The 20,143-nt window shown below is 48.4% G+C and overlaps 1 protein-coding gene and 1 long non-coding RNA gene across 2 annotated transcripts in view; one reads left to right on the forward strand and one right to left on the reverse strand.

The window, feature by feature from the left end:
* The window catches only part of LOC143766867 (uncharacterized), a 47,524-nt gene extending 29,972 nt beyond the window's left edge, over nt 1–17,552 (reverse strand). The window contains exon 1 of the mRNA XM_077254861.1: nt 17,335–17,552. Coding sequence (XP_077110976.1) covers nt 17,335–17,484 — 150 coding nt within the window. The 5' untranslated portion in view covers nt 17,485–17,552. The remainder of the gene's footprint in view (nt 1–17,334) is intronic.
* Nucleotides 2,978–9,087, forward strand: LOC143766900 (uncharacterized). The gene is made up of 2 exons (XR_013213654.1): nt 2,978–3,100; nt 7,080–9,087. It is a non-coding gene; the product is annotated as an uncharacterized LOC143766900 (long non-coding RNA).
* Nucleotides 17,553–20,143: the final 2,591 nt, after the last annotated feature.

Below are 20,143 nucleotides of genomic sequence, written 5' to 3' on the forward strand. Positions count from 1 at the left end.
TTTCGAGATGAACACTCTGGTACCCACGGTCTCAATAGTGAGATCGAACTGTTTGCTTTCAATCAATGAGTGAGTGACAATAAACGCGGCACGCTATATAAAGCACACATCTTGCACACAACACCATCCCTGAGGAAGGACTCAGTGACTCTGAAACGCGTAGGTTATCTGGTCCTGTGTGCGCTCCGTAGCAGGTCACGTGTAGGTATCACGTGACTGTGACGTCACGCAAGGTCCTGTACCTTGCCTACTTTCTGTTTCTAAAGTGAAGCCCCGACTGCCAGTGCACGGCAGATTTTTGAGCTTTGAAGGGGTACGCTAGTCACCGGCCGGGACAGTGTCCCCTGCACTCATATTTTTCACTATTGATCTCTGGCGCTTTACACCGCTTGAACGGGCATCAGGATAAGACTCCAAACACATGGTTTATACCACAGAAGTGCAGGACCTTCTCTGGACACAACAGGCAGCACCCGAATACAATCTTTAGGATTGAGGTAATTTCAGTTTACCATTTATGTAGATATCGATGCGAAACACTAATGTCATTATTTATATTTTTATCTATGCATTCATGTTTTTAATTTGGTTTATTAGCGCAAATATTTAATATAAGTGTGATACACTGCCTGTTATTATGAGCAGGACTATTATCGCAAATGTTTAAGACTTATCTTTGTCTTTGATATTAGACACACACTGCACTTCCTATATATATATATATATATATATATATATATATATATATATATATATATATATATAGGGTTAAAAATGTAAAACCCTCTATTGTGGAAATTGACCCACAAACAAGACTTAGGCAGTTATATCTGGCACCTTATAAGCACAATTGCACTTTAGATAAGGTTTGGTGTGGTTGTAGTTTCCTTTGTTAAGTTCCCTTTAGGGTTATAAGGGAGAGCCGTCGACGAGTGGAAGCGCCATGTCGAATTTAGGGCGCCAACCTCCGCTGTGAGGTAGGGTGAATAAGGGAAAGATCACCCCCCCCCACCATATTAGTTTCTATCCTTTCTAGTATTGTTAAGATAGATTAAGGTGTTATTGTCTCCTGACCCTACTATATGGGTAATTTCACTCAATAATATTAAAAGTTAAATTTTAGGGGTATTTTTTGTACTCTTGTGGTTTTAATATATGGTCACTGGACTATGGGATGGGGGATATGTATGATGGGTATATGGGCACGGGACTATGGGATGGAGGATGAGTGATGGGTATATGGGCACAGGACTATGGGATGGAGGTTGTGTGATGGGTATATGGGCACGAGACTATGGGATGGAGGATGTGTGATGGGTATATGGACACGGGACTATGGGATGGAGGATGTGTGATGGGTATATGGGCACAGGACTATGGGATGGAGGATGTGTGATGGGTATATGGACACGGGACTATGGGATAGAGGATGTGTATGATGGGTATATGGACATGGGACTATGGGATGGAGGTTGTGTGATGGGTATATGGGCACGAGATTATGGGATGGAGGATGTGTGATGGGTACATGGGCACGGGACTATGGGATGGAGGATGTGTGATGGGTACATGGGCACGGGACTATGGGATGAAGGATGTGTATGGTGGGTATATGACACAGGACTATGGGATGGATAATGTGTGATGGTATATGGTCAAGGGACTATGGGATGGAGGATATGTATGATGAGTATATGGGCAAGGGACTATGGGATGGAGGATGAGTGATGGGTATATTGGCACAGGACTATGGGATGGAGGATGTTTATGATGGGTATATGGACACGGGACTATGGGATGGAGGATGAGTGATGGGTATATGGGCATTGGACTATGGGATGGAGGTTGTGTGATGGGTATATGGGCACGAGACTATGTGATGGGTATATGGGCATGGGACTATGGGATGGAGGATATGTATGATGGATATATGGGCACTGGACTATGGGATGGAGGATGTGTAATGGGTATATGGGCACGAGACTATGGGTTGGAAGATGTGTGATGGGTACATGGACACAGGACTATGGGTTGGATGATATGTATGATGGGTATATGGCTGAATGGTGAATCAGGAGCTTTCTACTCCCTGATTCACTAATCTATTTAGCGGAATCACCATCATGGGAATGTGGATTTCGCTGAAATTGTGATGATGGGAAGGAGAGGGTGACCAATACCACACCCCACCGAGCCCTGTCAATTATTATTATTATTATTATTTATTGTTATAGCGCCATTTATTCCATGGCGCTTTACATGTGAGGAGGGGTATACATAATAAAAACAAGTACAATAATCTTAAACAATACAAGTCATAAATGGTACAGGAGGAGAGAAGACCATGCCCGCGAAGGCTCACAATCTACAAGATAGGCATCATAGTAACCGAGTGGGCTACCTTTATGGATAACACACTCCTGCCTATCCAAATATCGTATGGTAAATATCTCATAGATCCTGGGTTCATTAGTATTTGCACCAAGAATGAGGCTAAGTGAGTGATGGGATAGAGGTACTGTGGGAACTTTATACTGTGTGTGGGGGTATGGCGGTACTATGAGAACATTATACTGTGTGAGCGCCATCATATATATTACATAAGGGGTGTAAAAAGGAGAGTCATAAAAAAGCCTCCTCAGGGCTGTGCTGCATTTGTACAGACTGCTATCTGCCGTCCAGACGGGACCATGTGACACCAATGGGAAGAGGGAGGGTTTCCGGAGGGAAGAGTCTAGAGGGTGCACCTGGTCAGGAGACCTTGATGGCGCAGTTACTGATATTATAAAGGCCGGAGCCCCAAAGGCAGAACAGATTTGGCGCCAAGCAAAGGAAAGGGGTGCGGGGAAGAATCTGAGGTACCAGCTCCTGGTAAAGTGCCCGAGGCAGCTGGGTGTGGGGCAGAACCCTGCTTACAGGGCATAATGGGGGCATTACACTGTGTGGGGCCAAGAAAGGGGCCCTGTACTAGGGTAGATGCTAGAGTGTATGGGCTCCTTCCAGGTGTGACGTCATTTCCGGGGGCGTGTCCTATCGGGAGGGGGCGTGTTCTCCAAGGCGGCAAATGAGAGCAGCATGATAGCTTGTGGACGCCATGGAGGTCAGTGGTTTCAGGGTGAAAAATGCTACTTGCCGATCGCTATTCGCTATTGGGGGAGGCCCTGTGGTGGTCGACCTACTTGTCTGTGTGGGGAGTGACCCGTGGTGGGATTTTGGGGGGTGTTGCTGGCTATTGTGGGGGACCCCTGCAGTAGGATTTTGGGGGGCTCTGCTGCTGCTGGCTATTGTGGGGGATCCCAGCGGTGGGATTTGGGGGGGCTCCGCTGCTGCTGGCTATTGTGGGGGACCCCTGTGGTGGGGTTTTGGTGGGCTCCGCTGCTGCTGGCTATTGTGGGGGACCCCTGCGGTGGGATTTTGGTGGGCTCCGCTGCTGCTGGCTATTGTGGGGGACCCCTGTGGTAGGATTTTGGGGGGCTCTGCTGCTGTTGGCTATTGTGGGGGACCCCTGTGGTGGGATTTTGGGGGGCTCCGCTGCTGCTCGCTATTGTGGGGGACCCCTGCGGTGGGATTTTGGGGGGCTCCGCTGCTGCTGGCTATTGTGGGGGACCCCTGCGGTAGGATTTTGGGGGGCTCTGCTGCTGTTGGCTATTGTGGGGGATCCCTGCGGTGAGGTTTTGGTGGGCTCCGCTGCTGCTCGCTATTGTGGGGGACCCCTGTGGTGGGGTTTTGGTGGGCTCCGCTGCTGCTGGCTATTGTGGGGGACCCCTGCGGTGGGATTTTGGGGGGCTCCGCTGCTGCTGGCTATTGTGGGGGACCCCTGTGGTAGGATTTTGGGGGGCTCTGCTGCTGTTGGCTATTGTGGGGGATCCCTGCGGTGGGGGTTTGGTGGGCTCCGCTGCTGCTCGCTATTGTGGGGGACCCCTGTGGTGGGGTTTTGGTGGGCTCCGCTGCTGCTGGCTATTGTGGGGGACCCCTGTGGTAGGATTTTGGGGGGCTCTGCTGCTGTTGGCTATTGTGGGGGACCCCTGTGGTGGGGTTTTGGTGGGCTCCGCTGCTGCTGGCTATTGTGGGGGACCCCTGCGGTGGGATTTTGGGGGGCTCCGCTGCTGCTGGCTATTGTGGGGGACCGCTGCGGTGTAGTTTTGGGGGGCTCCGCTGCTGCTGGCTATTGTGGGGGACCGCTGCGGTGTAGTTTTGGGGGGCTCCGCTGCTGCTGGCTATTGTGGGGGACCCCTGTGGTGGGGTTTTGGGGGGCTCCGCTGCTGCCGGCTATTGTGGGGGGACCCCTGTGGTGGGGTTTTGGGGGGCTCTGCTGCTGCTCGCTATTGTGGGGGACCCCTGTGGTGGGGTTTTGGTGGGCTCCGCTGCTGCTGGCTATTGTGGGGGACCCCTGTGGTAGGATTTTGGGGGGCTCTGCTGCTGTTGGCTATTGTGGGGGATCCCTGCGGTGGGGTTTTGGTGGGCTCCGCTGCTGCTCGCTATTGTGGGGGACCCCTGCGGTGGGGTTTTGGTGGGCTCCGCTGCTGCTCGCTATTGTGGGGGACCCCTGTGGTGGGGTTTTGGTGGGCTCCGCTGCTGTTGGCTATTGTTAGGGATCCCTGCGGTGGGGTTTTGGTGGGCTCCGCTGCTGCTGGCTATTGTGGGGGACCCCTGTGGTAGGATTTTGGGGGGCTCCGCTGCTGCTGGCTATTGTGGGGGACCGCTGCGGTGTGGTTTTGGGGGGCTCCGCTGCTGCTGGCTATTGTGGGAGACCCCTGTGGTGGGGTTTTGGTGGGCTCCGCTGCTGCTGGCTATTGTGGGGGACCGCTGCGGTGTGGTTTTGGGGGGCTCCGCTGCTGCTGGCTATTGTGGGGGACCGCTGCGGTTTTGGGGGGCTCCGCTGCTGCTGGCTATTGTGGGGGACCCCTGCGGTGGGATTTTGGGAGGCTCTGCTGCTGCTGGCTATTGTGGGGGACCCCTGCGGTGGTATTTTGGGAGGCTCCGCTGCTGCTGGCTATTGTGGGGGACCCCTGTGGTGGGCTTTTGGGGGGACCTGCTGCTGGCTATTGTGGGATTTTGTGGGGGGGGGACTGCTGCTGGCTGTTGTGGTGGACTTCTGTGGTAGGCGACCTGCTTGTGTGAGGGGGGCTGCAGGCTATTGGGGGACCCCTGACCTGCTTGTGGGGGGGCGACCTGCTGAATGCTATTGGGGGTGACCCATTTTAGTGGGGGTGACCTGCTTGTGGGGGGGGGACCTGCTGCTGGCAATTGGGGGGACCCCTGTGGTGGGATTTAGGGGTGACCTGCTTATGGGGTGACTTGTTTGGGGTGGGAGACCTGCTGCTGGCTATTGGGGTGACCCCTATGGTGGGACCCCTGTGGTGTGATTTGGGGGCGACCTGCGTGCGGGGGACCCCTTTTAGTGAGGGTGACCTGCTTATAGTTGGGTTTGGGGAGGCGACCTGCTTGTTGCGGGACCCCTTTTAGTGGGGGCGACCTGCTTGTGGAGGGGTGACCTGCTGATGGCTATTGATGGGCCCCTGTGGTGGGGTTTGGGGGTGACCTGCTGGCTATTGAGGGGGACCCCTGTGGTGGGGTTTGGAGGTGACGTGCTGCTTACGGGGTGGACCCCTTTTAGTGGGGGCGACCTGCTGCTGGCTATTGGGGAGACCCTGGTGGTGGGGTTTGAGGGCGACATGCTTGTGGTCGGGTTTTGGGAGGGCGTGACCTGCTGTCTATTGGGGGGGACCCTTGTGGTGGATGTGGGGGGAGACCTGCTGCAAGCTATTGGGGGACCCCTGTGGTGGGATGTGGGGGTGACCTGCTTGTGGTGGGATGTGGGGAGGCGACCTGCATGTGAGGGGTGACCTGCTGCAGGCTATTTGGGGGACCCCTGTGGTCAGATTTGAGGGCGACCTGCTTGTGGGGAGGCGACCTGCTTGTCGTTGAATGTGGGGAGGCGACCTGCTTGTCGTTGAATGTGGGGAGGCGACCTGCTTGTCGTTGAATGTGGGGAGGCGACCTGCTTGTCGTTGAATGTGGGGAGGCGACCTGCTTGTCGTTGAATGTGGGGAGGCGACCTGCTTGTCGTTGAATGTGGGGAGGCGACCTGCTTGTCGTTGAATGTGGGGAGGCGACCTGCTTGTCGTTGAATGTGGGGAGGCGACCTGCTTGTCGTTGAATGTGGGGAGGCGACCTGCTGCTGACTATTGGGGGGATCCCGTGGTGGGATTTGGGGATGACCTGCTGCTTACAGATGGAACCCTTTTATTGGGGGGTGACCTGCTGCTTACTGGGGGATCCCTTTTATTGGGGGGCGACCTGCTTATGGGTTGGGTTTGGGGGGGGCTGAAGAGGGTTTAAGCTGGGTGGGGGGTGGACATCGAAGGGGGTGTGTGCTGGGTGGGGGGTTCACATCCGATGGGGGTTTGTGGGGGTTGGACGTCCGAATGGGGTGTGTGCTGGGTGGGGGGGTCCACGTCCGATGGGGGTTTGTGCTGGGTGGGGGGGGGGGTCCACGTGTGATGGGGGTTTGTGCGGGGTGGGGGGTCTGCATCTGGGGGTTTCTGCTGGGTGGGGGGGTTCCGCGTCCGGTGGGGGTTGTACGTCCGATGGGGGTTTGTGGGGTTTGGACGTCCGATGAGAGTTTAAGCTAGGGTGGCGTTCGATTGGAGAGGGTGTCTGATGGGATTTATGGTTGGGGCAGGGGGCGTCATATTTGGATTTACGCTTGAGGGGAGGGAATGTCTGGTGGGCTTTGGATTTATCCTGTGGGGTCCGCTGGTTAATGTGAGGTGGATGTTTCTGACTGGGGGAGCGAGGTTATGCTGTGTGGCAATCTGGTTGATGTGGGGGGGGCTAATGCTTCATTGGGGTACACAAAAAAAATATGAGTGTATGCTGCTTATGCTATGCAAAAAAATTTTTGAGGTATTTCCCTGTAGAGTAGGCCACACCACCAACTGGCACGAAGCTAATCCTTTTTAGCTTAATGTCAGTAGGAGGCAGACATGGGTCTGGACCACCCAGCCCAGTTCTGAATTAGGTTTTGGGGTTTTTTTTTATTAACGATTTTCCTTTTTCTTTTCTTTTTTTTTCAGATACGGCTTTTGAGGGCGACAGTGGAATTGTCACTCTAATCTCCCACCTAGAATTGTCACTACCGTATCATCTGTGGTCTACGAGGCAAGGCCCTAACACATCAAGAGTGTTTGTGGTTCCCCAGAGGACGGTCCATGCCACGAATCCCCCTACCCTCCGGCCCCCCCAGAGCCAGATAGAGTAGGGAGGGAAGACTAATCCGTTATGTGCCAGCCGCCGAAAGGTCTGCGTCCAGGTTATTCCATGCCCATCTTCATCATCGGTCTGTGAAGAATGATGTGTGATCTTCAGGACACATATATCCTACCAGGCAGTGAGGGGGCTACTTTAAAAAAAAAAAAATGGACAGGACAAGTATGTCCTAGTTTGCCCCTGAGCAATATGGACGTCTCCTGGGGAAACCTTCCTATTCATGCAGCCTCCATGTTTTCCAGAGGCTACTGTGACCCTGCTCTTAAAATATCCAGGCTTCGGTCTAGGACTTCTCTGGTGGCCGGTCCACACTGCCAGTGCCCTGAACAATCATGCACGCCAACTTTCTAGTGTGTCCTACTCTGCACCTATCAGTTTAAGAGTACTTCGCTTCTGCAACAGAGGACTAAAGTCTGCCTCCCAAGAGATCTGCTGTTCAATTTTGGTTGTCTTGGAAATGTTCTGTCCAAAAGACCGACGGGACAACTCTCCGACCCGCCAGGAAAAGACGAGACCTTCCTTTAAGCCCCCGTCTCACATAGCGAGATCGCTGCTGAGTCACAAGTTTTGTGACGCAACAGCGACCTCAGTAGCGATCTCGCTATGTGTGACACGTACCAGCGATCAGGCCCCTGCTGTAAGATCGCTGGTCGTGTCGGAATGGCCTGGACCATTTTTTGGTCGTTGAGGTCCCGCTGACATCGCTGAATCGGTGTGTGTGACACCGAACCAGCGATGTCTTCACTGGTAACCAGGGTAAACATCGGGTTACTAAGCGCAGGGCCGCGCTTAGTAACCCGATGTTTACCCTGGTTACCAGCGTAAATGTAAAAAAACAAACAGTACATACTCACCATCTGATGTCCGTCAGGTCCCTTGCCGTCTGCTTCCTGCTCTGACTGTGAGCGCCGGCCGTACAGTGAGAGCACAGCACAGCAGTGACGTCACCGCTGCGCTCTGCTCTCACTGTACGGCGGCTCAGTCAGAGCAGGAAGCAGACGGCAAGGGACCTGACGGACATCAGATGGTGAGTATGTACTGTTTGTTTTTTTACATTTACGCTGGTAACCAGGGTAAACATCGGGTTACTAAGCGCGGCCCTGCGCTTAAGTAACCCGATGTTTACCCTGGTTACCCGGGTGCTGCAGGGGGACTTCGGCATCATTGAAGACAGTTTCAACAATGCCGAAGTCGTTCCCCTGATCGTTGGTCGCTGGAGAGAGCGGTCTGTGTGACAGCTCCCCAGCAACCACACAACGACTTACCAACGATCACGGCCAGGTCGTATCGCTGGTCGTGATCTTTGGTAAATCGCTATGTGAGACGGGGCCTTTAGGCCAACCCCCTCCTGGCATCCATGAACCCACCAGCACTGGTCTGCTAGGCCTGGATCTAGCAGACTCTCTTCGACATGATGGGGCGTTCCCACCTTGGATGTTTCTCAGGGTCGGCTGCCGTGTCCTTCACAATTCAAGGCCGGTATTATGATCTCTGGTCTGGGACACCGAAACCTCAGACATCGGAGGCAGGCCTGGGGGGAACAGAGCCACATACCAAACCGACAGTCCAGCCCGCATGCACCAACAGCATACTACAGTTTTACAATACTTTAGAAATGCATAAAATGAAACAAGCAAAGGCATAAAGTTATTCAATGCAAAAAATGCAGTTTTAGAAAATTGGAAATGTTTCTATATCTAATGGTAAAATGATATTTATCCAGTATTTCTATAAGTAAAAGTCTGAGATTTCTGTGGGAAATGGTAATTTGTTCCTCTTAAACCAATTCTGAATGTAAATAAAACATTGCTCTGATGAAGTCTCCACATTGTATTTTTGCCTTTCATTTCATGCGCAGGGCAGGACAAGCCTATGATGTATCTGTGTTTAGGTACCTTCACATTAAGCGACGCTGCAGCGATAGCGACAACGATGCCGATCGCTGCAGCGTCGCTGTTTGATCGCTGGAGAGCTGTCACACAGACCTCTCTCCAGCGACCAACGATGCCGAGGTCCCCGGGTAACCAGGGTAAACATCGGGTTGCTAAGCGCAGGGCCGCGCTTAGTAACCCGATGTTTACCCTGGCTACCAGCGTAAAATGTAAAAAAAACAAACAGTACATACTTACATTCGCGTCCGCTTCCAGCACTGACTGAGCGCCGGCCCTAACAGCAGAGCTGTACTGTACTTTCACTTAACGGCACTCAGTCAGTGTGGGAAGCGGACGCCGGGGGATGCGAAGGTGAGTATGTACTGTTTGTTTTTTTTGCATTTTACACTGGTAACCAGGGTAAACATCGGGTTACTAAGCGCGGCCCTGCGTAAAACATCGCTGGTATCGTTGCTTTTGGTGTCAAACACGACGATACACGCCGGTCTGATGACCAAATAAAGTTCTGAACTTTGTTCAACGACCAGCGATATCACAGCAGGATCCTGATCGCTGCTGCGTGTCAAATATCGCTAGCCAGGACGCTGCAACGTCACGGATCGCTAGCGCTATCGTTTAGTGTGAAGGTACCTTAACACATGGAAGGTGCTATAATAACAGCCGTAGGCTGGTTTCACACCAGCGTTCGGCAGGGCTGCGGACGGCAGCCTTCTTCCTCCGTTAAGGCTACTTTCACACTAACGTCGCTTGCTGTACGTCTCAATGCGTCGTTTTGGAGAAAAAACGCATCCTGCAAAGTTGCCTGCATGATGCATTTTTTCTCCATAGACTTTCATTAGCAACACATTGGGACGGATTGCCACACGTCGCACACAGAAAAGGTGAACGGATGGACTCTAAATGCCTGGTTTCCACCGTGAAGCATGGAGGAGGAGGTGTGATGGTGTGGGGGTGCTTTGCTGGTGACACTGTTGGGGATTTATTCAAAATTGAAGGCATACTGAACCAGCATGGCTACCACGGCATCTTGCAGCGGCATGCTATACCATCCGGTTTGCGTTTAGTTGGACCATCGTTTATTTTTCAACAGGACAATGACCCCAAACACACCTCCAGGCTGTGTAAGGGCTATTTGACCAAGAAGGAGAGTGATGGGGTGCTATGCCAGATGACCTGGCCTCCACAGTCACCAGACCTGAACCCAATCGAGATGGTTTGGGGTGAGCTGGACCGCAGAGTGAAGGCAAAAGGGCCAACAAGTGCTAAGCATCTCTGGGAACTCCTTTAAGATTGTTGGAAGACCATTCCCAGTGACTACCTCTTGAAGCTCAGCAAGAGACTGCCAAGAGTGTGCAAAGCAGTCATCAAAGCAAAAGGTGGCTACTTTGAAAAACCTAGAATATAACACATATTTTCAGTTGCCTTACACTTTTATTAAGTATATAATTCCACATAGTTTTGATGCCTTCAGTGTGAATGTACAGTTTTCATAGTCATAAAAATACAGAAAAATCTTTAAATGAGGTGTGTCTAAACATTTGGTCTGTACTGTCTGTGTGTATGTATGTATATGTGTATATATATATATATATATATATATATATATTACACGGACAGCGGAATAGCTGATAGTTAATTTGTCGGCTTCTGTTAAATCATTGCAGAGGCTGACAGGATAGGAGACATGGTTTACATACAGTAAACCATTGCAGAACAGTTTGACTTATATAGGTCAGTGACTAATACGGTTAGTTGTGTGTGTGTGTGTGTGTGTGTGTGTGTGTGTGTGTGTGTGTGTGTGTGTGTGTGTGTGTGTGTGTGTGTGTGTGTGTGTGTGTGTGTGTGTGTGTGTGTGTAAAATTTGGGGCCTGTATGTATTTAATAATGTTTTCACTGAAAAAACTGGCGTGGGCTCCCGCACAATTTTCTGTGCCACAGAGGGACACTGAGGACAGATATTATAGCCTAGAGAGGGACCATGGTTATTGCCACCCCAGAAAAGGTGCATCTGTAAGATGCGCCAATTCTGGCACTCAGCCTCTGTCTTCTCACTGCCCTGTAGCGGTGGCATATGGGGTAATAAGGGGTTAATGTCACCTTTGTATTGTAAGGTGACATTAGGCCAGCTTAGTAATGGAGAGATGTCTGATAGATGCCTCTCCATTACTAACCTGTGGGCTTGATGTTACTTGACAATAAAAAGGTGACATCAACCGCACAATTATGAACCCCTCTGCTACAGGGCAAGTGGGAAGAGCGAGGCTAAGTGCCAGAATTGGCACATCTATAAGATGCACCATTTCTGGGACGGCTGACAGCTGATGGTTTTTAGCCTGTGGGGCTGCCAATATCCATGGCCTCTTCACAGGCTATAAATATCAGCCTACAGCTGTCTGCCTAGCATTTGCTGGTTGGATTTTATGTCAATATTTTGTGTCCCCCTGTAAAATAGCCAGTAAAGGCTAAGCAAACAGCTGTGAGCTGATATTAATAGCCTGGGAACCTTTATGGTTATTGGCTCCTTTCCAGAATAGTAACATCAGCTGTCAGCTTTCCCACTGCTGGTTATGAAAATTATGCGGGAGCCCATGCAGGTTTTATTTTTTGAAAAATAAACATTGCATTTCACGCAGGTTTCTTAGTTTTTTTTTTTACAGCATATGTAGGTTAATTATGTTAATGCTCCTACATGGGTGTGTGTGTGTCTTTAGTTAATATTAATGAGGGTATCTCGTGAAGAGATTGAATAAGGAAATGCATCAAATTCCTTTATTTATTTTTTAATATATCTTTATTTAGCGCTCACGATTTACAGAAACGCATCAAATCCGCATAAAAAAGTACAGAATTTCCACTGCGTTTTCTGCTAAGAGACGCACTAACCATGCAGACATTTCCTCAAGCAAATCTGCAACGTGCGCACATAGCCTTAACCATTATGCGTCCATATTCATTAATGGAGAAGAAATTGGTGTGCACTAAGGTTGAAATAAGGCGAGGTGCAGGTGTAGAGGACTGGGATGTCCTAACACACTAAGATTAAATTTAATACACCGCACACTCTAAGTGTATCATTTGTGAAAAACTTGAAATTTATTGAAGTGCTATAGACATATCATTCAACAATGCAGAATGCGACCAGAAGTCAAACTGACAACGTTTCGACTCCTCCCGAGTCTTTATCAAATAGTCGCTTAGCAAGGTGAATAGTAGTATAGCATAAATAGTATCCTCGTAGCATAAAGAGTATCTTATAAAATGGTATTAATAATAGGCAGGTGGCCTTACGTTATGGTACCGCAAGTATAGTCTTTCAGAGTTGGTGGGAGTACTAAAAGTATTTTTGTAGCTCAAAGAATGCGATGTTCCTGTTGTGCCGTAAAGCGAATCCTGGCAGGCTCTGTGGGTAGTAAGAGGATTAGCCTCGTGTGGTATATGGACAGCAGATGGGTCTAACGTGACGTAGGTACTGCCTAGGACTACTGGTAGTGTGGGGCTATTTGTGAAGTTCCTCTGGCAATATTAGTAGATAGATAGCAGCAGCTACCATGAAGCTGAAGACAGGGTACTTCTTTATAAGCAAGGCTCCACACAGGCTGTATGCGGCGGTAGCAAAGAGTAGGTTGCATAAATGGCAAAAGGGGCCATGGGTTGGAGACCTCTTAGGGTGCTGGGGTGTAGGCGGCGCTCCTGCGCCTTGCTGTAACGGCAGGAGCGCCGCCTACACCCCAGCACCCTAAGAGGTCTCCAACCCATGGCCCCATTTGCCATTTATGCAACCTACTCTTTGCTACCGCCGCATACAGCCTGTGTGGAGCCTTGCTTATAAAGAAGTACCCTGTCTTCAGCTTCATGGTAGCTGCTGCTACCTATCTACTAATATTGCCAGAGGAACTTCACAAATAGCCCCACACTACCAGTAGTCCTAGGCAGTACCTACGTCACGTTAGACCCATCTGCTGTCCATATACCACACGAGGCTAATCCTCTTACTACCCACAGAGCCTGCCATGATTCGCTTTACGGCACAACAGGAACATCGCATTCTTTGAGCTACAAAAATACTTTTAGTACTCCCACCAACTCTGAAAGACTATACTTGCGGTACCATAACGTAAGGCCACCTGCCTATTATTAATACCATTTTATAAGATACTCTTTATGCTACGAGGATACTATTTATGCTATACTACTATTCACCTTGCTAAGCGACCATTTGATAAAGACTCGGGAGGAGTCGAAACGTTGTCAGTTTGACTTCTGGTCGCATTCTGCATTGTTGAATGATATGTCTATAGCACTTCAATAAATTTCAAGTTTTTCACAAATGATATACTTAGAGTGTGCGGTGTATTAAATTCATATTCATTAATGAGCAGAACCACGTGACCGCTGAACACAGGAAGAGCTGCCCGGAGACCATCGGACATGCAGGGACCGTGCCAGGAGCAGGTGAGTATGTGACAGCCGCCGCTTCCCCGCCGACAATGACTCGAGCATAAGCCGAGAGGGTCTCTTTCTGCCCAAAAAAATTTCGGCTTTTATGCGAGTATATACGGTACAGCACTCTAGAAGGGTGTGTATAAGGGCATATAGGTGCTGGTGGTACTATATATGGGGAAAACCTGGTGACAGGTTCCCTTTAAGAAACCTATGGAACTAGGTTAAAATTAGCATTTTTTTGGATGGTGAAAAACTTGTAATTTAAATATTGATGGTGGCTGAACTGCAGGTGGTCTGTGTCGCTTCATAAGTTTAAGGCCGGGGTCACACTAGCGTAGAATACGGATGAGCGCTATGTGAGAAAGCATCGCATGGCACTCGGACCAGTGTTAATCTATGGGGCAGATCACATCTGTGATTATTTTTTCATGCCAAATCAGCATACGAGAACAATCGCAGCATATATACCTGACAGGGGCCCATACAGTCTATATCTACAATAATATATACCTGACGGGCCCATACATTCTGATATCATCAGTAATATATACCTGACGGGCCCATACATTCTGATATTATCAGTAATATATACCTGACAGGGGCCCATACATTCTGATACCATCACTAATATATACCTTATGGGAGCCCATACATTCTGATATCATCACTAATATATACCTGACAGGAGCCCATACATTCTGATACCATCACTAATATATACCTGACAGGGGCCCATACATTCTGATACCATCACTAATATATATACCTGACAGGAGCCCATACATTCTGATATCATCACTAATATATACCTGACAGGAGCCCATACATTCTGATATCATCACTAATATATACCTGACAGGGGCCCATATATTCTGATATCATCACTAATATATACCTGACAGGAGCCCATACATTCTGATATCATCACTAATATATACCTGACAGGAGCCCATACATTCTGATATCATCACTAATATATACCTGACAGGAGCCCATACATTCTGATATCATCAGTAATATATACCTGACAGGGGCCCATACATTCTGATATTATCAGTAATATATACCTGACAGGGGCCCATACATTCTGATACCATCACTAATATATACCTTATGGGAGCCCATACATTCTGATACCATCACTAATATATACCTTATGGGAGCCCATACATTCTGATATCATCACTAATATATACCTGACAGGAGCCCATACATTCTGATACCATCACTAATATATACCTGACAGGGGCCCATACATTCTGATACCATCACTAATATATATACCTGACAGGAGCCCATACATTCTGATATCATCACTAATATATACCTGACAGGAGCCCATACATTCTGATATCATCAGTAATATATACCTGACAGGGGCCCGTACATTCTGATATCATCAATAATATATACCTGATAGGAGCCCGTACAGTCTGTATCTACAATAATATATACCTGACAGGAGCCCATACATTCTGATATCATCGCTTATATATACCTGACAGGAGCCCGTACAGTCTACAGTATATCTACAGTAATATATACCTGACAGGAGCCCGTACAGTCTGTATCTACAATAATATACACCTGACAGGAGTCTCTACAGTCTATATCTACAATAATATATACCTGACAGGAGCCCGTACAGTCTATATCTACAATAATATATACCTGACAGGAGCCTGTACAGTCTGTATCTACAATAATATACACCTGACAGGAGCCCACACATTCTGATACCGTCAATGATATATATACCTGATAGGAGCCCATACATTCTGATATCATCGCTTATATATACCTGACAGGAGCCCGTACAGTCTACAGTATATCTATAGTAATATATACCTGACAGGAGCCCGTACAGTCTATATCTACAATAATATATACCTGACAGGAGCCTGTACAATCTATATCTACAATAATATATACCTGACAGGAGCCCGTACAGTCTATATCTACAATAATATATACCAGGAAGGAGCCCATACACTCTAGCATCTTCAGTAATGAGCCGGCTAGAGTGTATGGGCTGCAGTCAGGCACCTGGAAGGAGCCCATACACTCTAGCATCTTCAGTAATGAGCCGGCTAGAGTGTATGGGCTGCAGTCAGGCACCTGGAAGGAGCCCATACACTCTAGCATCTTCAGTAGTGAGCCGGCTAGAGTGTATGGGCTGCAGTCAGGGAACCAGGAAGGAGCCCATACAGTCTATATTTACAATAATATATACCTGACAGGAGCCCGTACAGTCTGTATCTACAATAATATATACCTGACAGGAGCCCGTACAGTCTATATCTACAATAATATATACCTGACAGGAGTCTGTACAGTCTATATCTACAATAATATATACCTGACAGGAGCCCGTACAGTCTATATCTACAATAATATATACCTGACAGGAGCCCGTACAGTCTGTATCTACAATAATATATACCTGACAGGAGCCCGTACAGTCTATATCTACAATAATATATACCTGACAGGAGCCCGTACAGTCTATATTTACAATAATATATACCTGACAGGAGCCCGTACAGTCTGTATCTACAATAATATATACCTGACAGGAGCCCGTACAGTCTGTATCTACAATAATATATACCTGACAGGAGTCCGTACAGTCTGTATCTACAATAATATATACCTGACAGGAGCCCATACAGTCTATATCTACAATAATATATACCTGACAGGAGCCCGTACAGTCTATATCTACAATAATATATACCTGACAGGAGCCCGTACAGTCTATATCTACAATAATATATACCTGACAGGAGCCTGTACAGTCTGTATCTACAATAATATATACCTGACAGGAGCCCGTACAGTCTGTATCTACAATAATATATACCTGACAGGAGCCCGTACAGTCTGTATCTACAATAATATATACCTGACAGGAGCCCGTACAGTCTATATCTACAATAATATATACCTGACAGGAGCCTGTACAGTCTATATCTACAATAATATATACCTGACAGGAGCCCGTACAGTCTGTATCTACAATAATATATACCTGACAGGAGCCTGTACAGTCTATATCTACAATAATATATACCTGACAGGAGCCTGTACAGTCTATATCTACAATAATATATACCTGACAGGAGTCCGTACAGTCTGTATCTACAATAATATATACCTGACAGGAGTCCGTACAGTCTGTATCTACAATAATATATACCTGACAGGAGCCTGTACAGTCTGTATCTACAATAATATATATCTGACAGGAGCCCGTACAGTCTGTATCTACAATAATATATACCTGACAGGAGCCCATACAGTCTATATCTACAATAATATATACCTGACAGGAGCCCGTACAGTCTATATCTACAATAATATATACCTGACAGGAGCCCGTACAGTCTGTATCTACAATAATATATACCTGACAGGAGCCCGTACAGTCTGTATCTACAATAATATATACCAGGAAGGAGCCCATACACTCTAGCATCTTCAGTAGTGAGCCGGCTAGAGTGTATGGGCTGCAGTCAGGGAACCAGGAAGGAGCACATACACTCTAGGCTCAACCCCTGTACTAGGAGAACACTCCGCTCCCTCACTTCCTGTCCTCCATAGTTGGCTCGTATGTATCTATTACAGGAAACAGAACAACAACGTTATGGTTCTTATAAAGAGTCTCCTCCGTGCAGAAGGGGTTAATGTCCCCGGCTGCGCTCAGTACTGGGGAATCTCCACATACCTCCACCTGCAGAGCCGCACTCCACAGATATGGCTGCTCTGTGCGCACAGGACCTGTGATGAGGTCACAGGGGGAGGAGTCAGGGGTCACGTGATCCGCAGTGAAGACGCTACATGGAGACTTCTCCTCAGTCAGTGACATTCCCGCCATTATTCGCCCTCACTACTGGCACAATCACCTCGCGCCGCCTTTTCTACACAATGTTCTGTGTGGAATGTAACGTGTGATTTCTCTGGAGACAAATAGACCCCACACATGAGGGGATTATCACCGGTTACCGGACGTCTAGTATATGGCGGCATATGATTGTGCTATCGACTCCACACCGGGAGCTAAAATGCCGAAATCTCGCTTATTTACCCCCTTCCAGTGTCCGGCTAAGGGTCATATACGGTCATGCTCCTCTCCAGTCGCTGTGGGGTTTGGTAATAGGATGGAGGGCGGCGTCCATGCTTGGACTTCAGAGAGAGTAATAAAATCACAGCTCACCTTCCCTGTCCTTTACCCCTTACACCTGACCTATTTAGCCAATTACCTGGAGATAAATGGTTTTACAGACTTAAAGGGACTCTGTCAGCTCAAATTGGCGGGATATTTAAATGATTTCTTACCGGTCAGATGGGCGGCATATCCTCTTTATTTCTCCACCCCATCCGTCCCTGTTTTCCGCATTATTTTCGGGTATAAGAGTATGCATGTTCCGTAGTTGGCAGGTGTGCCATGCAGCCTTCGGTGGCGCACGAGCAGTATGCTTTGCCCTACTGCGGGCAAAGCCGAAAAGCATTACTGTGCATGCGCCCGCGCACTATGTCCCGGAAGTATTTCGCTGTGTTCCGGAACATAGGGCGGGCTGGAGAAAGAGAATACACCGCCCATCTGACCGGAAAGAAATCATTTAAATATCCCGCAAATTTGAGCTGACAGAGTCCCTTTAATGTGAGAGGGGCATATAACCTTATACGTATCGCCATGGTGACGGATGGAAGACCGCACACAATACACCTGAGGGGCAGAGTGAACATTTGATGCTGCCATTCGGGGTAACCAATGCTTCGGCAGTCTTTGAAAATGTCATTAATTATATATTTTCCCACTGATTGGTAGATTTGTGGTAATTTTCCTGGATGATATATTGAGTTCCTCACGTACTCTGGAGGAGCATGGTGAGCATGTCAGACAGGTTCTCCAGGTCCTACGTGACAACTATTTATTTGCTAACCTGGAGAAATGGCAATTTGTGGTACAGCAGGTCCAGTTCTCAGGACATTTGGCTTCTGCATTGGGGTTTCAGATGGACCCCGTTAAGGTCCAAGCAGTCCTTGATTGCTTCTAACCAAGTAACCTGAAAGCGTTACAGAGATTTCTTGTAGTCGAGATACTGAGGAACAAACAAGCGAGAAATAGGGTCTTAACCGATAACAAGATATAGTGAAAATAGAGGAGTATTAAACTCAATTGACAGAGTGGCACCTTAGTGGAGCGCCCCCATGGGGCCATGGGGTACTCATAGTAACATAGTTATTAAGGTTGAAGGAAGACTTTAAGTCCATCTAGTTCAACCCATAGCCTAACCTAACGTGCCCTAACATGTTGATCCAGAGGAAGGCAAAAAAAAACCCATGTGGCAAAGAGTAAGCTCCACCTTGGGGAAAAAAATTCCTTCCCGACCCCACATACAGCAATCAGACTAGTTCCCTGGATCAACGCCCTATCAAGGAATCTTGTATATACCCTGTAACATTATACTTTTCCAGAAAGGTATCCAGTCCCCTCTTAAATTTAAGTAATGACTCACTCATTACAACATCATACGGCAGAGAGTTCCATAGTCTCACTGCTCTTACAGTAAGGCCACGTTCACACTTTGCGGGTTCCTCTGCGGGTTAATCCCGCAGCGGGATTGATAAATCTGCAGGGCAAAACCGCTGCGGTTATCCCTGCAGATTTATCGCGGTTTGTTCCGCGGTTTCCGCTGCGGGATTACTCCTGTACTATTGATGCTGCATATGCAGCAATATGCAGCATCAATAGTAATGTAAAAAATAATAAAAATTGGCTATACTCACCCTCTGACGTCCCGATCTCCTCGGCGCTGCAAGCAGCTGTGCCGACAAGGACCTTCGTGACGTCACGGTCATGTGACCGCGGCGTCATCACGGTCATGTGACCGCGACGTCACCACAGGTCCTGCTCGGCACAGCAACTGAGACCGGACGCCGCGGGCAGCGCTGAGAGGTGAGTATAGCATCATTTTTTATTTTAATTCTTTTTTTTACACCAAAATATGGTTCCCAGTGCCTGGAGGAGAGTCTCCTCTCCTCCACCCCGGGAACCATCGGCACATTATCCGCTTAACTTCCCGCAACGTGGGCACAGCCCCATGCGGGAAGTTAGCGGATCAATGCATTTCTATGAGTGCAGAATCGCTGCGATTCTGCACCAAGAAGTGACATGCTCCTTTTTTTCCGCAGAAAAGCCGCGCGGCTTTTTCCGCGGAAATCCGCAGCATGTGCACAGCGGGTTTTGTTTTCCATAGGGTAACATTGTACTTTACCCTGCATGGAAAACTGCTGCGGATCTGCAGTGTCAAATCCGCTGCGGATCCGCGGCAAAACCCGCAAAGTGTGAACATAGCCTTAAGAATCCGCGTCTGTTATTATGCTTAAACCTTCTTTCCTCCAGACGTAGAGGATGCCCCCTTGTCCCTGTCTCAGGTCTATGATTAAAAGATCATCAGAAAGGTCTTTGTACTGTCCCCTCATATATTTATACATTAGCATAAGATCACCCCTTAGTCTTCATTTTCCAA

The sequence above is a fragment of the Ranitomeya variabilis genome, chromosome 4 (assembly GCF_051348905.1).
Source record: "Ranitomeya variabilis isolate aRanVar5 chromosome 4, aRanVar5.hap1, whole genome shotgun sequence".
NCBI lineage: Eukaryota > Metazoa > Chordata > Amphibia > Anura > Dendrobatidae > Ranitomeya > Ranitomeya variabilis.